General features: G+C 28.3%; 2 protein-coding genes across 2 annotated transcripts; both read left to right on the top strand.

The window, feature by feature from the left end:
• The first annotated feature begins 7384 nt into the window (after window positions 1-7384).
• Window positions 7385-10024, top strand: LOC108333671 (transcription factor MYB46). The gene is made up of 2 exons (XM_017569147.2): window positions 7385-7679; window positions 9039-10024. The coding sequence occupies exons 1-2, from the start codon at window positions 7411-7413 to the stop codon at window positions 9691-9693; spliced, it is 924 nt and encodes a 307-aa protein (XP_017424636.2). The 5' UTR covers window positions 7385-7410; the 3' UTR covers window positions 9694-10024.
• A 5522-nt stretch (window positions 10025-15546) lies between these two features.
• On the top strand, window positions 15547-20254 carry LOC108334345 (protein DETOXIFICATION 42). Its single transcript, XM_017570131.2, has 13 exons — window positions 15547-16492; window positions 16723-16844; window positions 17251-17460; window positions 17613-17803; window positions 17938-18073; window positions 18173-18269; window positions 18436-18536; window positions 18890-19053; window positions 19346-19417; window positions 19499-19615; window positions 19705-19800; window positions 19883-20004; window positions 20082-20254. The coding sequence occupies exons 1-13, from the start codon at window positions 16416-16418 to the stop codon at window positions 20125-20127; spliced, it is 1551 nt and encodes a 516-aa protein (XP_017425620.1). The 5' UTR covers window positions 15547-16415; the 3' UTR covers window positions 20128-20254.
• The last annotated feature ends 256 nt before the right edge of the window (window positions 20255-20510 follow it).

The following is a 20510-nucleotide window of genomic DNA, read 5'->3' on the forward strand; positions in this document are numbered from 1 at the left end:
AATATATGGTATTTATGGGTGATTGACATATTGTATTGCACAAATATATTGTATTAATGAATAATTAATATAATTAATGCTGGACAATTATGAGGCCAATAAATACAATATTAATATTCAGGTAAAATGATCTGATTCCAAATTACTATCAGAATACACAACGGGCAGTCTTTCCTGACTTGAGCGTCAGAGTATTTTCTGCAGGACCACTATCAGAATACACAACGGGCAGTCTTTCCTGACTTGAGCGTCAGAGTATTTTCTGCAGGACCACTCCTGACCGGGAGGACAACTTAAACACTGGACGAACGAATTGACATAGTGGAGGTCATATGTGCAGGCAGAAGAGGCCAGGATTTAAGACGGACAATCTCGGACCCCAATTAAACCGAAACAGTATCTATTTATCTTTGGTTCATCAGTTTGGTGGACTAGACAAGAAAATTTAAAACAAACTAATACATTGAAAATTTTAATCTTACCGACAAATCATAATCCACTTTATCACAATATATTTAGTAGAAAAAAAAATAAAAAGACAAATTAAATTAAAATTGGTATATGAATTTACTTTAATAATTTTAACAGTTTTTATTAACTATCATAACTATAATATAAGTTTTTTTTTCATTTTTTTATCCATTAGTCTACTTAGAAACTAGTTTATCTCACTTTAACGTTCATATAGTGTTTGACTAGTCAGTCGTAACCACAACCACTCAACTCTTTAGTTTAATGAATTAACTTATTTTTTCTTTATAATATTTATTAATAAAAATAAATATATAATATATAATAACCAATATTATCATATATCAAATCAAGTTTAATAGTTTAAACAATTATAACTTAATAAAAATAGGGTCAAAACATAATGGCATTTATATTTTCACTAATATAAACTAGTAAAAATACATAATAAAAAATAATAAAGTTATTATTATTATTATATCATAAAATTAAATTAAATAATTTTTATAACTTTATTATAAAAAAAATTATTTATTTTGTAGACAGTTTTGTAATTAAAAATATTGTTAAATTTACAAAACTTTAAATTAAAAAAATTATCAAATTTACAGAAATGTCACTTGAAAATAAAATTGATAAAATAATTATTTTAATTTTTAAAAAATTATTCAAAAAATAAAATTAGAAAACAAGTATAGATATCAAAAAGAGAAATTTTATTTATATACGGAATAGATAGATAAAGAATATTTGATATTTGAAAATAACATCTTGCTTTTATTTTTATTTTTTTATGGAATTTTTGTGAAAATAGAAATTAACAGTAATTTTCTTTATACAGAAACCTTTTAATAAAATAATAAAAAAGTGTCAAAGAAAATTATTTATTTTGTACTTGTATTAACAATGTGTTTGTAACAGTGAGAAATGTATAGGAATGATAAACTTTTAGGACATGTTTACATCTTTTATGGAAAGGTAAAACAACATGAAAAATAACATATTTGTCTAAAGAAAAAAAGATTATATTCCTTATAAAATTTATAAAATAAAATAATTAAAAAAAATCACAATAGGACCAAAGTCACTGTTTTTTTTAAATAATAATAATTTAAGATGTGAAAATTTAGGCTATGGGTTTAATCTTTATATATCGGTCGACCAGTCCTTAAATTTCCACCAGATATATAATTTGTACTTCTTTTATTTTCATTGCACATTTATTTCTAATTCTCTTTTCATTATTTTTGTACTTTTCATTCATTAGCTTGGTTCAATCATAAATAACTTTTTTTCATATTCTTTTGTTCTACAAACCGTATAATGCAACAATAGATTACTTAAAATAAATTCATTCACTTTGATGAAAAATAGCAATGAATGTTAAATAAAATTATACAAACAAAAACTAAATTAGAGTAACTCTTATAAAAAGGTTAATATTGTAATAAAAGTATCAGATTTTTTTTACAGAAAAAATAAAAAATTGATCATGGTGAAAAGTTTAGGTTAAATATTTGGAGAGTTAGAAAAAGCTTAGGTTACTACCAGAAGTGGCATTCTTATTGCATTTATTATAATGTTGTATATTCACCAAACATTTGATCTAACTTAAATAGACATTTATATGAATTATATTGTAGACCTAACCAAATTAAATGAATGGTTAATGGTCAATTTTGAAAATGAGGGAGAGAACACACTCACTCTGTCTGCAACACAAAAAACTCACTATAAATGTTCAAACACTATCTTTATATGCATCTATTCCTACACTCACTTTGTAAAGACTTTTATTAACAACAAATTTGCATTGTCCTATGGTAAAGTGGGTCACACTTTTCTGAGTTGTTTCTTTAGTATGTTAAAATTTCATGGATCAGATAACAAATTTTGATTCCTATTTTACTTTTACTCTTTCTATTAGTTTGTCCAACTCACATGTCACAAACTAAGCTTACCAACTCACTATCATTTTAAAATTAAAAATTCAAATAAAAAATAATTTTAAATATTTATATTTTTGTATTACATTATTTAATATTATTTCTGGTTATGGATCGATATTATAAATTCACTCACTTTTAAGTATTTGAATATTTGTCCCACCATTGTTCCTCTTTCACTCTGTTTGGTGAAACTGAAGGTTATCTGCAAAAACAAACTGGTACGCAAAAAATATTCTGATGTCAAAGTCATGAAAGATTCAATAAGTTCAATAACAAATACGTAATAAATTTCATCACATATCTTGTTACCTCAAATATGTATTTTTAGATTTGGGAATAGACTTTGGATTACCATTAACATAATCACAACTCAATTGGTAATGATCATATTTTCGTATAAACTAATCGCTATCAAGCTTAATTATTGTTTAAGAATGATTGTTCGATCCACTGGTCGGTCTCTTATAATGATTTAGTGAATGTTCTTGACTGTGTGAATCGTCCGGTCTTAAACTGATAAGAGGACACACGATATAAATATTATTATAATTTAAATTTTAAATATTATAAATTTAAATTAAATTTCAATTATTAATTATAATAGAAATATATATAATTCTATCATAATTAATAATTAAAAATTTAAAAAATATTTATATGATTAAATATGTTTATAATATATATATATATATATATATATATATATATATATATATATTAAATATTTTTGTAATATTTATGTTTATATAAATAAGAAAATTTTGAAAATAAAAATAATTAAAAAATTAATCGACCTATAAAACAGGAACGAAACAGGTTAAACTGATCAATTTTACTATCCTAATTTACATACAAATAATCTAACTAAAAACATTTAAATAATAAAAACTAATTTCATAAAGATAAAATTAATTATTTTTATTAGTTATATCAAGGGTAACTTATATCAAATATAAGAAATAAACCTATCATTGTCATCATAATGCACGATTATAAAATATAAGGAACGTTACCATCAGAACTTTGTAAAATATTAAATGAAATATATTTTGACAAATTGATAACATCACCTTTTTCCTTTAAATAAAAAATAACTATATTCCCAGGCTGGGATATGGCCTTCTCCCCTACTGAATGAAGAAAACCAAAATTAAGCAAAAGTGAAAGAAAAATATAATTTTGACCTAAATAAAAAAAATGAAAGAGTAAATTTTTTTAAAACAAAGAATTAAATTAAAACTTATGAAAATAAGATTAAAAAAATACAAATATTTTGTAAGGGACAACCCTTCGTGTAACCTTAATCTCTCACATGAATAATAATAATAATAATAATAATAATAATAATAATAATAATAATAATAATAATAATAATAATAATAATAATAATAATAATAATAATAATAATAATAATAATAATAATAAATGATGGGACTACCCTTCATTTAAAGAAGAACACCCTGAGCTTGATTGATATCCATTTTTTTTCTATGATGACAATTGTAATTAATATTTTTTCCTTACAAATTTCTCCCAACGCCACAAAATAATTTAAATACTTTCAAAGCTTTATCATGTTAGACAAATAGACCGTTGGTTTTATTTCTGGTCCTTTTCAAGGCATATATATACTTATCTGATTCTTGTTGTCACGGTATTATTCGTTAAAAAATAGAAATTTCCTGTTTCTATGTTTATAATTTGTAACTAAAGTTCATTATTGTGTACCTTGCAATTTAGGAATGACATTTCAAATCACATATGATTATTATTTTTGTTTAAAAACATAAAAAAATATACATAACATAAAATATAGATTTTTATTATTACTATGATGGAAAGAAAATTAGATAGAAATCATAAATATTAGTGTTGTCAAAATAAGTTAAAATTTGTGAGTCAATTTAATTCACCAGAAATTCGAGTAGGATTGGATTTAAAAAATTACAAATTTTGACACGGATTAAAATTCAACTTGGTTCAATAAGAATTCAGTTCATTCAAATTGAATTTGTGGTGAGTCGGATTAACTCACAAACTCACCAATAAATTTTAAATTATATGAAAAAAATGAAAATTCTAAACCTAAATCTTTCTTTGTTATGAATTTATCTATTCAAGACTCTAATATTATAGATGGATAAGTGATAATAATTATTTGATGTTAAATAATAATTTATTTTGTATCTTTAGTGTTTTTGGATTGTATTTTAATTGAACTTTATTTGAATTTCAATTAAAAAATATTATTTATTATGAAATTGAAGAAAAAAATTGTAACTAAGTCACTTAATCAACCCGTTTAACTTACTAATCTGTAAAAGATAAAGTCAAATTTAAATTTTTTAAACTCATTAATAAACGAATCAAATTAGATTAAATCTCTAAATAATCAACTCTTAATAAATTAAGCTGGTGACCGATTATGACATAATTATAAATATAATAAATATCAATTAAATGTTTAAAGACTTTTGTGACCTCGTTCTAGATGAAAATCCATCATATTTTTTATACCATTTAATTAGCTTGATTCTTTTAATAGTATTACTATATTAATTTGTTATTAAAATTTGTCTAACTATTTTATTTCGTACAGAAGAAGTTCTTCATATGCCACGTGGTCTTTAAGCATTGGTGGTTGCATTTTCTTAGTAGCTAGGTTTGGAAAGGAAAGGTAGGTTGGTAACTATAAACTCATGTTTGCTTAGGTCTTAGGTAATCAACACATACAAGGCTAAGCTTTGGACACAGAACAGTACAAATAAAGCATAGAAAGAAAAAAAAAAAGCCCAAGCCTTTTTTCAACTTTATCTTTTTTTATTATTATTAGAAGTGAAATTATAGACAGAAAAGAAGGATAGAGACAAAAGAGATATAAAATAAAATAAAAATGTATTATTTTTTAATGAATACAAATAAAAAATAATTTCGCCTAATTATTTGTATATAACTAGTGGTTAATTTTGGGGGCTTTAACCTACCTTCTAGAGTCTACAGTATCACCATAACTGTGATTAATCATTATATTATTTGAAGTCAAAGTAAAATTATGCTTTGGTAACGATATACCAATTGTAATATTTACCACTTCCTTTATTATGTAACTTTATGGAAAAAATAATAATTTATTTATTGTACCTACAACCAATGAAATCTAATGCACATTTCTACAAGTACATGATTCGATGACAAATATACTATTCATGCTTACCCAGTTGGCCCCTCTAAAGGGGTGCCACTTTATTAAATTCAAGCAATTTTTATCTTTTTTCTGTACGATCTTCGGACTTTTTGAGAATAAAAAGAACAATCATAATAAATTTCTCCAGAATGAATATGTAAATGTCATCCATTTTTGCTTTTTTTCAAATTTAATTTCCTTTTACTGTTGAAGGAATGAGTCTATTTGGTATATCCATAATGTAATAAAAGCATAAACAAAGTAGATTTTGGTCTTCCCAATTGAAGTTTGGTTTTGCACCTTTTAATTCTGCACAAATTGGCAATAGATTTTGTTGTCCTTGAATTAAAAAGATGGTTTGCGAAGTCAATATTCTGTTGCACCATTTCTTTCTTCCTTTTTCTCACATGATTCATCTTTGTTTGTAAAGAATGTGCGTGACAAAAACAGAGAAGGCTTAAAGTGTCCCACTTCCTTCAATCACAATTTAATAATATAACCACCTTTTGATTACTATTTAAGAAAGTGATTAGTCTCTTACATGTGCTTGATATCCATGTACATGTATGTAATATGCAGAAATGTTAATTCACTAAATTTAATCTAAAATTTTAAGAAAATAAATTTGTGATTCTTTTTATAATTTTTAATTTTTATTCAATGTTAAATTAAGATTCACACTTAAACTTTTAACCAGTTTTTTTAAGGATAAGTTTTTTCAACATTGATACATTTCCTTGGAAGAAAAGTATGTCAATTATAAACATATAAATAGTGAATTCCTTATATTGTCGTTTGACAAGGTATCTTCAATTTTAGAATTTTTTTCATTCTTATTTATCTGAACCGATTATCAAAACAAACTATCAAATATAGTATTATTGATGAGTCTTTCAAGAAAATTTTATTAGAGAAATACAACATTAATAAAACCTGACCTTTAATTTAAAATGTCATAACAATGAATCTATAAATTTTATTACTTACTTAATGTTTGAATTTCTCAATTCAACCCAATGTAAAACTTATAGTTACGTTTAATTTTTAACTATTCATACTAAACTAGATCAAATAACTACAAAATCAATTATGTAAATGAACGAGTAACCTTATTTTTTGGTTAGTGAAAGTGGGATTCTATACAGTTTATAATAAAGCTCCAAAGTTCTCACATAGTTTTCAGGGAAAAGAATGGCTGTATATCGATAATACATCGATTTCACAGATTTGAGTCTGTTTTACCTTTTCTTTTTATATGGTTGCAACACAAGCATGTGGATATTATGCTAGAAATGAAATGAACATAATACATAAATATGCAATGGATGCATTATTGTATGGTGTTCTGGCTTTCATTCATATACATATATATCTTGAACTACACGTGTAAGGAGATTATGTGAAGTGGAAGCAAATAAGTTGGCTTGGTGATAAAACAAACTGGTATATACGTTTAACATATATTTTGTCTGGCCCCTTATGCTTGATGTGTGTGTGTGTGATGATAACCTTGTGAGTGAAGAAAAATTAGAAAAGAAAAAGACAAAGCCATGGAGTCAAAGACAAGACGACCACCATCTTTCTCAATGCAGGTCCCTCTCCAAACCGTTTTCTACTAGACTCGTCAACCAACATCTCTCTCTCTCTCTCTCTCTTTCTCTCACTCTTCCCTATTTTGTAAGCAAACCCTGTAACCATCACCATCATCATCATGGTCATCATTGATTGCCTCCCCATGAAGCTTCTTTCTAATCTTTCCTGCTTTATATAGCCTTTCCCTTGTGTAGATATCAGAGCAGCAGAAGAATGAGGAAGCCGGAACTGTGTAGTGGTAAAGACAGCAAGTTTAGAAAGGGATTGTGGTCGCCAGAAGAAGATGAGAAACTGATGAACTACATGCTGAACAATGGACAAGGTTGTTGGAGCGACGTGGCAAGAAATGCTGGCCTCCAAAGATGTGGCAAAAGTTGTCGGCTACGATGGATCAATTACCTGAGGCCTGATCTTAAGAGAGGTGCATTCTCACCCCAAGAAGAGGAACTCATCATCCACTTCCATTCCTTTCTTGGAAACAGGTTCGTCTATCTTCACCTACTTTCAGATCCATGCATCATTAACAACTGCTAATTAGACGACACTGCTGCTTTATACCAAGTAATGTTTTTTAAGGTTTTCTTTCTTTTAAGTACTCACACTACAAAGATCCATCATGTCTTTAAAGCTAAGCCATTCATTCTAACTTGAACAATAATTCTAAAATAACACTATTTTATGAGGTTTGTGTTTGTAAGTTAGCATACCAGACAATAAAGCTTTTCTAAGATATCTTCATTTTTTTAATTGCGAAAACCTAGCCATAGTCCTACAGCAATGTTAATTAGTATAGTAGTGAAATTACTTGTACGAATTTACATGAATTCAAAACAATTCAAGAAGTTGCTTGAAGATTTCAGATAGAAAGAGTTAATAAATACCACCTCCAAAAATTTGACATACCAAATTCTTGAGCATTCGGATATTAACATTTAAATTAATGTTTTCTTTTTTCTACTTTTTTAATAAATTTGCAAACCCAATTCTTGAGCATTCAGATTATATACATTTAATTAAATTAATGTTTTTAATACTTTTTTTCTCTCAGAAACAACTAAAAAAGCACGCATATAACAATTAATATATATATATATATATATATATATATATATATATATATATATATATATATATATATATATATAATTAAGTGGTAGTGGGTGCTTTATTTTTTATCATTGTTCTTTAACAAAAGACAAAAAGAAGAGTAAATAATATGTTTTCATGTATTATTATTCTTATTATGGTATACATACTCACATTTTATTCTTCTTTTTTTCCCTATTTATTAATGTCTACCAATTTTCCATAATTTAAAAGGAGCTTACTTACGAATCATTATTCCGTAGAAAAAAATGTTAAGATATATCCATTTTCCTTGTATTTATTTTTTTCATTCCATTTACTTTACATATCTCTCTCTCTTTGTTTTGCTGGTCACAGATCACTCATTACTTTCTTTTTTCTTCATTTCTTGTTTTTTTTTTCTCCCATTATTTGCAAACCCTACATGCAAAGTGCATTGTAGGTTTATGAGGTTCGCTTCTCCATTTTTGAGTAATATTGTTTAATTAGCAAACCCTGGTTTGCAAAAGATGAAGAAAATTTAGGAAGGACCACACATATTTTGAAGTTCAAATAACAACAGCATAAATATACAAACAAACACGCCCAAAGCAAGAACTTCGATTTGAAGGCACTTCATATCTGTTTTTTTTTTATAGTTTCTTTTTGGTTTATCTGAGAAAAAGAAAAACACGCAGACATCAATTTGTGGTTACTTTTGTCTACATACGTGAATTCATTGACCTGACATATTGTAGCATGTTTCACTGTTGAAGATGGTCTCAAATAGCGGCGCGTTTGCCTGGGAGAACCGACAATGAGATAAAAAACTTTTGGAATTCAACCATAAAGAAAAGACTCAAGAACATGTCTACGACCACAGCTTCAACCTCACCAAATTCAAGTGAGACCTCGTCTGAACCAAGTAATAAAGACCTCAACATGGGAGGGTTTATGCCTACACAACATCATCAGCATGCAACCTTTGTGCCTGTGTTTGGTTCATCTCCAACACAATCAATGCAAACAACAGTTTTCAACACAATGATCGAAAGGTTGGATCATGAACTAAACATGCCACACGTTGGTGAATACTTGGAAGGCACAGGGCCATGCTTTTCTCAAAATGAAGCTCACAACAAAAGTTCTTATTTAGAAAACGGAGTCTTTGGGAGTGTAAATATTGGGATTGAAGGGGATATGTTTGTTCCTCCCCTTGAGAATCTAAACACCAGCAACAATCATAACCTGAGTAGCACCTGCAAGAGTTACTTTGATGACATAAATAGTATCCTTAACAACTGCAACATTGGCATATCTAGTGAAAATAAGGAAGGAGTGGAGAATTTGTTTCAGCAAGATGCAGAATGGGACTTTGAGGAGTTGATGAAAGATGTTTCCTCCTTTCCGTTTGTTGATTTTTCATTCTGATTATGAACTTTCTGGGGATTCCATATTTCCAAATCCAAGCCTCCAGAACTCTATATATCATCCTTATTTTGCACACTCAATCTTGTATTATACACTGCTATTTTTTGCCCTTGTACCGAATTCATAAGTTAGCAAACAGACAGATATAGGTCTCAAATAAAAGTCCAACGTATAAGTATTTCTTGGTATCAATTGCTGATCGTGTTATTAGTCTTTCAGGTTAATTAACTTCTGCACTGACAGTTTTTAAGATCATCACTCCTTTGCTGGAAACCTGTGTAAATCTGCCATACTTGTAAAAAAAAGGATGTGAATAGATTGTTATACATTACTTTCTTTTCTTATCTAAGCATTTTGCAGATATACACACATACTACTCATTGTTATATATGTGTGTGTGTGTGTATTGATTTTGTTTTATGTAATCTGAATCCTGAGATGAGCATGCTGGAGAGAGTTTGTGTATACAGATATTTATGCAGATGAAAGATCTGTTGCTTTGTTCATTCCACACTTTTCAAATTGGATATGTCAGTAAGTTGATGTAGTAATAATTGATTCCCTTAAAATCTTTGAAGCAATGAGATACATGCTTTCATGATTGTTTACATGTATACTTTAGAAAGCTTAATTAATCATAAAAAAGCTCCACTTGGTAGAAAATCGCAGTTAATGTCATCATACTATGTGGAAGTTAGTTAAGCTAAATGGTTTAATTCTAAGAGTAATTATAACCTCAGCTTTGATTTCAATAGGACTGAATATAATTATTATATTGACGAACCAAAAACATGCCATAGAATATAATCAAGAAGTGAATGTAAAGCAACTTTTAACTTTGAAATGGCTGACCAATAGAGATAAGAAAAAGGGTAGTGCCCTAGTGCTTTTTATACCATTTTCCACCATGCCATAACTAATTGTTTCAGTTAATAATTTCGACAGAAAGTAGGTATATCAGTTCAATTCTCTCTTCTTTAACGTTATAATATTTTCCCATAATAATGTTGTTTTGACTTTGGAATGTTAACAAACAGCAGCATGGCCAGCATAATCTTTTTAAGGATGAACACAGATTGAAGTTTGTCTAGTTTATACACAGTAATATATTTGTAAGTTGTAACACATTAATTTACACATTTCTAACACTTTTAAACAATCTATATTAAATCTTTATAAGGTAACAAGTTAGATTAAGACCTCCAAAGTTCTATAACCTAAGCCTACTTTCACTCCCTAGGTCTAACCTAATTTCTAACTGGTAAAAAAGAGAAGGAAACTAAATACTTTACTACTTGATTTGATTTGAGAAAATTATTTCATCTATGTTTTTTTTTCACAAAAAGAAAATGATAAAATACCACATTAGTTGTTTATGTTTTTACACTTTAGTATAAGAAATGATGAAAAAGGTTATTTCCACCATTTGTTATGACAAAATTTTAAATAAAAAAAAATTAAAAAACTATATAACATTTTATAGTTATTTATAATAAGTGATGAATTCTTGGTGTATAGAGTACATAGTAATGGTCAACCACAGATAATTTATATATTTGTATATTATATTTTTTGTTAATCTGATAAAATATTGTTTGCTCGAATGTTTCGTTTTAGTCTTAAGCTATGGCTATTCTATAACAATTTATACACTAAATTGTTTTAAATATTTTAATTTTTTATATTAAAAATAAAATAACACACATTCTGATACACTATTTGCCTGCCATTCGTAAAAAAAAATTGAAGTCATCCAATGAAACAATTGATGGGAAGCTTCTTCCCGTAACTCTATACTTTCAAATTGCACTTTTATAAATTTTTATATTTTGGAATGAAAAATAAAAAATACAATTTAAATTATACAGTCCAAAATAAAAAAATTATATATAAGATGCAGTGTGAAATTATGAAAGTGAGGAAGAAGTTGTCCAATCAAGAATTTTTGTGGATGTGGGCCATGCTTATTGGGTTGGTTAGAGTAATAAGCCCAGCCCATTTGTAATAATAGAAATGGTACTATGGATATTCTTATTTCTCCTCAATAATTCAGTAAATTCAGAATATTATGCTGTCAACCTATACCAGATAATAAATTTTTGAAACATATATTCAAATATATTATTTTTTTATATTTATTAAAAATTAAGTTAACTTAAATGTTTTTATTTTATTTTAAATTTTTATTAAAAATTGTTTAAAACAATTTTTAATTTCACTTGTTTCGTATGAATTTTATTTTCCATCAATTATTTATCTTCAATTGGTTAGTCAATTTAATTTTGTAAAAATAAAAAGGTAAGTTACCAATAAATTGAATTCTTTTTACAAAAAGTAATAATATTAATTAAAAAACTTAAAATTATAAAATATTTAATTAAATACAATGTATTTTTATGATTATTCTAAACAGAAAACTAATTTATATTACTACTAAATATCTGGAAAAAAAAAAATTTATGCTCCTAATTTTACATATTTTAAAAATAAAGAATTAAATTAGTTCAAAATTAAAATATATATATATATATTAAAAATTAAAGGACAAAAGTATATTTAATTTTATTCAAGTTTATTAAGCGTTCTATTATTAATCTATATTATTTAAAAATAAATTATCTGAATTAACTTAAGGTTTTGAATCCGTCACTAATTCTAAGTATGACTATATAAAGATTGAAGGTGACAATGGTTTGGTCTTTGGTGGAGTATTACTCACTAAAGCATTATGCAGTGATGCTGATTATGAACACTTTTTGCGACACTTGCTCACTTTATTTTCCACTGCACATTTTAACAGTGCTGATTAAAAATAAACCAGTTGCAAAAGTTTTGGCAAAATATTCACTTTATCAAATTACCGTGCCAAAATTACAATAATTATTCTGTCCATAAAATATATAATATTAATATTTAATATCTTTTTAAGTACAATAAAAATAATATAGAAAACCCTAAATAACAGAGAATTTTAATACTTTGCACTAAATCCAAACATTGTTGTAGTCATTGTAAAAAAAGGATAAAAATATTGGAAAAAAATAGTTATAAAAATATAGAGAAGTTTTTTATTTTCAAATTGTTTTTTCTACCGTTATAATTATTTATGGTAGTATAATATGTGAAACGTAATGATAAATTTAGTTTTATACTTAATATAAAAGAACTTGTATATGTAAACAAAATTTGTTTACGGATATTCAAATTTAATAAGTACATATTAATCACTGTACTTATTTTTCCTGGACTAACTTGAATATTAATTTCTTCTTTTACTTTTGAAAGGACATTTGAATATTATTTAAAGTTTTATATACTAAAACATTAAATTTTATTATTCTGCTTTTAAATATAACAGGAATATCTTACTAATTAATTTATTTCATCAAATTTAGGAAAGAAATAAAAAATATTTTTAAATTTAGACGAAACAAAATAACAAAGTAGGAAACAAAATATTTAGTTAATGGACTTTTCTTTTTTTCATGATAAGTTTCATTTCTTATAATATGATTTTCATAATAGGTTTCTTTTCCTATAAATATGATGTAATTTTATCATAAATATTTTCATTCTTTTAATAAATTTTTTATGTAATACATTAAAATCTAATATCAACTTATTTGGAAATAGATTTTGTTGTATGTTAAAAAAAAAAAGTATTTGTTGTTAAATATATGAATTTTACATTTAATTTACTTTTATTTATATTTCACAAAAATAAAATTAATTTCCTTTTTAAAAACACCATAATTTAATACTACGTTTACATAATAAATCAAACATATAAACGATCATATTGTTTTTATTTTATTAAGTTAATATAATTTGACGTGCGTGCATAATTATCGAAATAATATCTCAACTCAAGAAATGGATTTATTAAATTTGTATTCTACAAAATTAGTCAACAGAATAAATTTTTAATTTTGTTATTAAAGTTTTATTATTCTCTCTATCAGTTATAATAAATGTTTAAGATATTCTTTTATTTAAAAAAGTATTCTACTAAAATTTAAAAATAACAAACAAAAAGTACTATTATTTTTTATCAAAAAGCGTGATAGAAAGTAATCGTCATCAATTTTGTCTATATATAACTTGATAGTTACAAATAACTTCAATTTGCTAAAATAACTAATACAGAATAAAATCTAAAAATAACTTAACTAATGTGTATGGAAATTAAGAAGCTGACACATCTGTAATATTAAAGAATGAAATGACAATTGATTGTTAATCATTTATTACTAAAATTTGTCAGACCACATTTCTAAGATTAAAACGGCTGATACTTCTCATTTTAGATGATTTAGTTTATTATAATTACTTTTTTCAATAAAACTTGAATTAATATGATACTGTAATAGTAAAAATAAAGAAATAAATAAGCTCAAAGAGATCATACATACATAGGAAGGAGAAATAAAAAAATCAAGTTTAAAAAATAAGTAATATTTTTTAAAGGATTAAATATGTATCTTTAAATGAAAACTGGAATTTTTTTTTTTTAAATTTTAGTTTAATTTAGTTTCTTAACATGTATATTTAATTATTTTAACTAAATTTTATTAAATTTATTTAATATTTTAAATATATTTCATAATAATATTTGAATTGTTTATAGTATTTAATATAATTAAAATTTTATATAAATTTGCTTAAAAAACTAAATTTATACCGTTTTAAAAATAAGAAACTAAATTATTTCAAAAAAAAAAATCAATTTTCACAAACATACTTAACTTTTTCTTAAATGTAAATATAAGTTTTAAGCTATTTATGTTAAGAAGAAAAGTGATTCCCAACCCTACAAAGAAAAACACAGTGAATTTATAAATAATTTAAAAAGTTACAAAACAATCTTATTCTCTTCTACATTATTCCAAAATGAAAGGAAAGTGCAAAGAAATTGGATGGACCACACGCTATTATTTTGGCTGCGGATTCTTCCCTTGTCAATTACGCTTTATTCATAACAGAAATTATAATATACGTTACAAAAGGTGACGGAGAAAAGAAAAGAAAAAAACTATTAAAATTATAAAAAAATTATATAATAATATAACTTTTTGGGTGGTTCAATTCTTGTCTTCTTCACCACATATTTTCTTCATGGACAAAAACTGCAGTATTGACCTGAAAAGTCTTAATTTAGGGTTTATATCGTGTTTATGTGTCACTGTTACTGATGCTTCATAAATCGTAATAATGGCCTAAGCTTTGTGGTTATAAATTCTGATTCTCGTTATCGTATTACCTAACTTTACATGGAAAGCGAAAACTCAATCTTTTTTGCTTTATACATTTGTTCACGCCATCTTAATATCTATTAATTTTATATTAACAGATTCCTATTTTTTATTACACTAATATATATAATTATATTTAAAGAACAAAATGATATAATTAATTTTTTAATAAACTGACTCACTATTTTCAATGAGATCTATCTCTAAATTAAAGATGCTATTATATTAAATAATTAAGTTAAATATATACATTGAAGAATACATCTTGAACACGTTTTTTCCAAAACAAGAAGGTAATTTTACTAATTAAAGTTTATTAGAATCAGATTGAATGGATTTCAATAATAATAGGGTGATACACTCTTATATTTATTTTTTATTTATTTTTATATCTTTTTAAGAAAAAATATAAAAGGTAAAAATGATAATAATATAATTTATTTTTCCATAATAATAATAATAATTTAGGACACGTGGCAATGTTGGCAAGCATGACGTGCCACTTCGAGACTTTTGACATGAATGAACCGTTTTCTCTGGAATATAGAAGTGCCACATGTTGTAACAATTCATGGTACATAAGAGGTGCTAATTGAACCTAGCACTCTCTCACTTTCTCACCTTCTCTTCTTCTCTGAGGTGCCCCGACAAACTCACAGATCAACCTAATTGGGCCCACATTATGTCTCTGTTCCACTTTTTCTCCACCACCACAGTCTTTCTACTTCCAACGTTTTCTCTTCTCTTCTCGCTCTTCCATTATCATTCTCGCATGCATATTCTGTGACACGCATCATGCACTGATGTGCTACTTCTGTCGTTGTTCGCTTCAACTTACCGCTGCTTTTTTTCAAAGCTAGAATTAAACGCCTTAATGCGGAGTTTCAACCCTTTAATTTCGTGTAACTGTGAGGCGAATCACGTTTTCGGGTGCGACAAATAAGAGTTTTTGTTTCCCTGCATTTCTTATAATTGGTTGGTTTGGCTTTCTTTCAAACCCAAATTCCAAAGTTTGAATTTTTAAGCTTAAGTAAGTGAGTTTAGGTGGTAAATGTCTCCTGTTCTTGAGGGAAACTCACTTGACCGGAAGTCTCATGTGGGTCAGTCTTTTCTGTGAACTTTTTTTAGCGTTTTAGTGCTACTTTCATTCTTTATTATAGTTAGTGGCTTTTCTCATAGTTAGTGAGAAGGACTATTCTATGCAATAGGGGAAGAATATAAAAGGGCATCTCCTTTGCCAACTTTTTATCACTGTGGAGTCTATCCCTATTCCATTATGATTTGACTTGATTGGCTGGTGTGTATTTAACCACATATATACCAAGTTCTTACGCAGCTTCTAAGCGTTAACGTTCAAGCGAAAACGTTATTGCATGTTTGATATCGAAGCTCCTTCAGTATCCCTTCTGTTATGTATCAGCAACCTCAATAAGTGCTCTTAAACAACATAGTCAATTCGGATTCCCGAAGATGGCTGAGAAAGAGACTATGTATTCATTAGGTGATTGGAGGAGAATACCAATTTGCACTTTCTTTAAGGATGCAAGGTATGATATGTTTATGTTCTTGTAGCATTTCTGTACTGCTAGAACACATCTGTCTGAAGATCTTAAGTTTTAACTTCAAAGGCCAAACGGATAGTGTTGTTCATTGAACAGAAACTGCAAAGTTCACATGCTTCTTCTTTTTTTCTGAAACGTTCCATCTGTTGTACGTATTTTAATGATGTTAGTTTCACGGCTGTTACGATGAACGCTAGGTTTTCTTCTATTTGCAGACTGGTTTTCAAAGCAGACAGTCTTGGTCGGGAAATTTTGTCAATTGCATTGCCTGCAGCAATGGCTTTGACAGCTGATCCTATTGCTTCATTGGTTGACACAGCATTTATTGGCCAAATAGGTATGTTCTGTTATTGGTTTATTATTTGAGCCCATTATACACATCTCTTGTTTCAAACAATAGCTGTGCATGACAGTTTAAAGCAGCAACACTAGAATTTTTCTTTATCTATGGGCCACGATGCTTCAACTGACTTGCTTATCAACCTCGTTATATAAATGAGCTGTGTTTATTTTATAACAGAACAGAACAAGAAACATGTTAGTGACGAGGTAACTGACCGAGGGTTGACTCATGAGGGATGATTGAATTAAAAAGATAGTTAACAAGAAAATAGGGGTGGTATATTATCTATAGGAAAATGATATATTGATCCTACTTGGAAATGAGAGGAAAAAACTCCAATGATCAGAAGTACTATACTTACATGTATTTGAATGCCTTCTGCAACTATTGGTCCATGCAGGGCCAGTAGAGCTTGCTGCTGTAGGAGTTTCAATAGCTCTCTTCAATCAAGTATCAAGGATTGCAATATTCCCACTTGTCAGTGTCACCACTTCTTTTGTGGCTGAGGAAGATACCCTTAGTGGAGCAAGTCCTCAGATAGAGGAGGGTAAATGCTTGGAAGCTGGTGGACCTGTGGATACTGAAACCAAAGAGTTATTACCACAGAGAGGTATCATACCATTCTACCATTCTTTTGTAATAGGTTTGGTTTCTGGCAAGTTTTCTTGGCTTCTGCTCAAGAGCAATGAGCTATTGCTCTGTAGGAAAACCAATAAATGGTTTTGTGCATTTCCAACAAGACCCTTTCACTTTCTTGGTCAGTTACAGGTAGAAATGTTCGCAATTCAGATTCTGTTGGTGAATCTTTGAATATAGTTAAGGAGGATCACAAGAGAAGGCATATCCCTTCAGCTTCATCGGCATTATTTATTGGTGGTGTCCTTGGCCTCATCCAAGCAATATTTCTTATATCTGCCGCAAAACCTTTATTGAACTTCATGGGAGTAACTTCTGTAAGTACCATAGTTTTAAGGAATGTTACTTTTTGGATTATAGCACTTTGGTGTTTATTTTAACTTGTTCCTTTAGTGGTTTGATCTTATTTGAGCATAGGATGAGTGCCAAGTAATATATATTATTTATGCAGGACTCTCCTATGCTACACCCTGCACAACAGTATCTGAGATTGAGGTCCCTCGGTGCTCCTGCCGTTCTTCTCTCCTTGGCAATGCAAGGAGTGTTCCGAGGATTTAAAGACACGAAAACACCTTTATATGCCACTGGTATACCTTGACAAACTAAAATTATCATTGATTAAGTGTCACCAATCACAATTTCCTGCTATTATCTGATTCTAATTACCCTTTCCTTGATGTATGCAGTTGCAGGAGATGCAACTAACATAGCATTGGATCCTTTATTCATGTTTGTATTCCGCTTGGGTGTCAGTGGTGCAGCCATTGCCCACGTTATATCTCAGTATGTTTTATTTAACTGTAATTCAAATGCTTTGATTATACCGTTGTTACAAGTATGGAAGACTCTGCAAAGTACCTTTATGCAGACCTATCTTATAAGTTGCATTGTGCTTTCCGTTTGCATCTTTTAATACTAATCATCCTTTATTTTCAAATTAACTGTGTAGGTACCTAATTTCAGCTATACTCCTATGGAGGTTGGTGCAACAAGTTGACCTTATACCTCCGAGCATAAAACATCTGCAATTAGACCGTTTTCTTAAAAATGGTAAGAGTTTATTGTGCCTGACCAAATTATGTACAAAAAATAAGAACTGAGGAAGGAGGAAGAAGCCATGCTAGTTTCTTGTGTTATGTTTAAACCATAATGAAAATTATTTACTAAAGATGCAGTATCTATTTCCTAGCAATATTAAATAAACAGTACCTTATTTCATTTTATTGAATCCTAAATTTCGCGGAGTCAGAATTTTCTTATAGAAATTTCTGTGGTGCTTTATTTTATCTTTTTCATTCAAATTGATACTTCTACTAATGGTTTTCTAATAGATTAACAACTAACACTTCAGGATTGAGACTTACACCTTTGTTTGTCTTTCGTATTGTATTGTTGTCAACCAGGTTTTCTATTACTAATGAGAGTAGTCGCTGTAACATTTTGTGTGACATTGGCTGCATCATTAGCTGCACGGCAAGGATCAACGTCCATGGCTGCATTTCAAGTCTGTCTGCAGGTTTGGTTGGCAGTGTCTCTTCTTGCTGATGGTCTGGCAGTTGCAGGGCAGGTTAGATATAACTACTGTCCAATAAATGCCTTGCTATGTTGCTTCATGATGGTTTCATACCAAAACATTGTCTAAAAAATATCAATGACCTCAACTTTAATAATACTTTATTGTATGAGAAAAACGGTTAAATGTGAACAGAAAAGTGATTAAATTTGAAAGAGATTGTTTTGGTATGAAATGAACTATAGAAACTATATTATCACATGTTTTCTGCTAACTGAATCTTATTACATGCTTATAGTACTCCAAGTTCTTGGTAAAATGCCATTTACCATCATGTTGGTTTCAGGCTATTCTTGCTGGTGCATTTGCTAATAAGGACTTCAACAGGGCATCGGCAACTGCATCCCGAGTTGTGCAGGTGCTTTAGAATAATGATAAATGAAATGCTCATCTTTCACAAGACATATATTTTGTAATGTGACACACTATTATACTGCAGATGGGTTTAGTTCTAGGATTGGCACTTGCATTCATTCTTGGAACAGGATTGCACTTTGGAGCTAAAATATTTACAAAAGATGCTGATGTTCTCCACCTCATTCAAATTGGAATCCCGGTAATTATTGGTTTTCAAATTAGAAAGAATATTGTTAATCTATCTTTCCAACCCCAGGAGACTCACTTTCATGTTCATTCTTTTACCAGTTTGTGGCAGTCACTCAACCTTTGAATTCTTTAGCATTTGTATTTGATGGTGTCAACTTTGGAGCTTCTGATTTTGCATATTCAGCCTTCTCCATGGTGGGTTTCTCTTCCATGTTTTAATGTTTGATATTATGATAAATAACATTCAAGGGCTTTATTTAATTGTGGTAACTCTCAGGTTGTGGTGGCAATTCTAAGCATTATTTGTCTGCTTATTTTGTCATCCGCGGGTGGTTTCATTGGTATTTGGGTTGCTTTGACCATCTATATGGGTCTTAGGGCATTTGCTGGCTTCTTGAGGTAATAATGAATTTCAAGAGTTATTATTCCTAATGTTTTCTTCCTAATTGACTAATCAATTAAATATGTTGATGCAGGATTGGAACAGGATCAGGACCGTGGGAGTTCCTAAGGAGCTCATAATAACTGCACATAAGCCTATAGGTTGCAGTGGTAGTTACTAATTACATTTAAGTGAGAAGCTTTCCCTGGGTTTTTTTAGTAGCTTGCAAATTCTTCTGAAAGAATAGGCACTCGTTGAAAAATCTAACTCTACTTCATAATATGTACATAGAAAGTCTCTGTACTCAGTCTCGTATATATATGAAATGAAATATAGAATCAAGCTTTTGTTTGCAACAAATACAACGTAAAAATGTAAAGATTGCAGGGAACAATCACTGGTTTCTTTTTATGTTTGTATATGGTGATCCCTACTGTAGTTTGTCGAAAATCAAATTTTACAAAATGGTAATCAATGCATACTTTCTGCTGATGTGATAATGTAGAGAAGTTCAATCCCATCT

This window comes from Vigna angularis, chromosome 11 (genome assembly GCF_016808095.1).
Source record: "Vigna angularis cultivar LongXiaoDou No.4 chromosome 11, ASM1680809v1, whole genome shotgun sequence".
Taxonomy (NCBI): domain Eukaryota; kingdom Viridiplantae; phylum Streptophyta; class Magnoliopsida; order Fabales; family Fabaceae; genus Vigna; species Vigna angularis.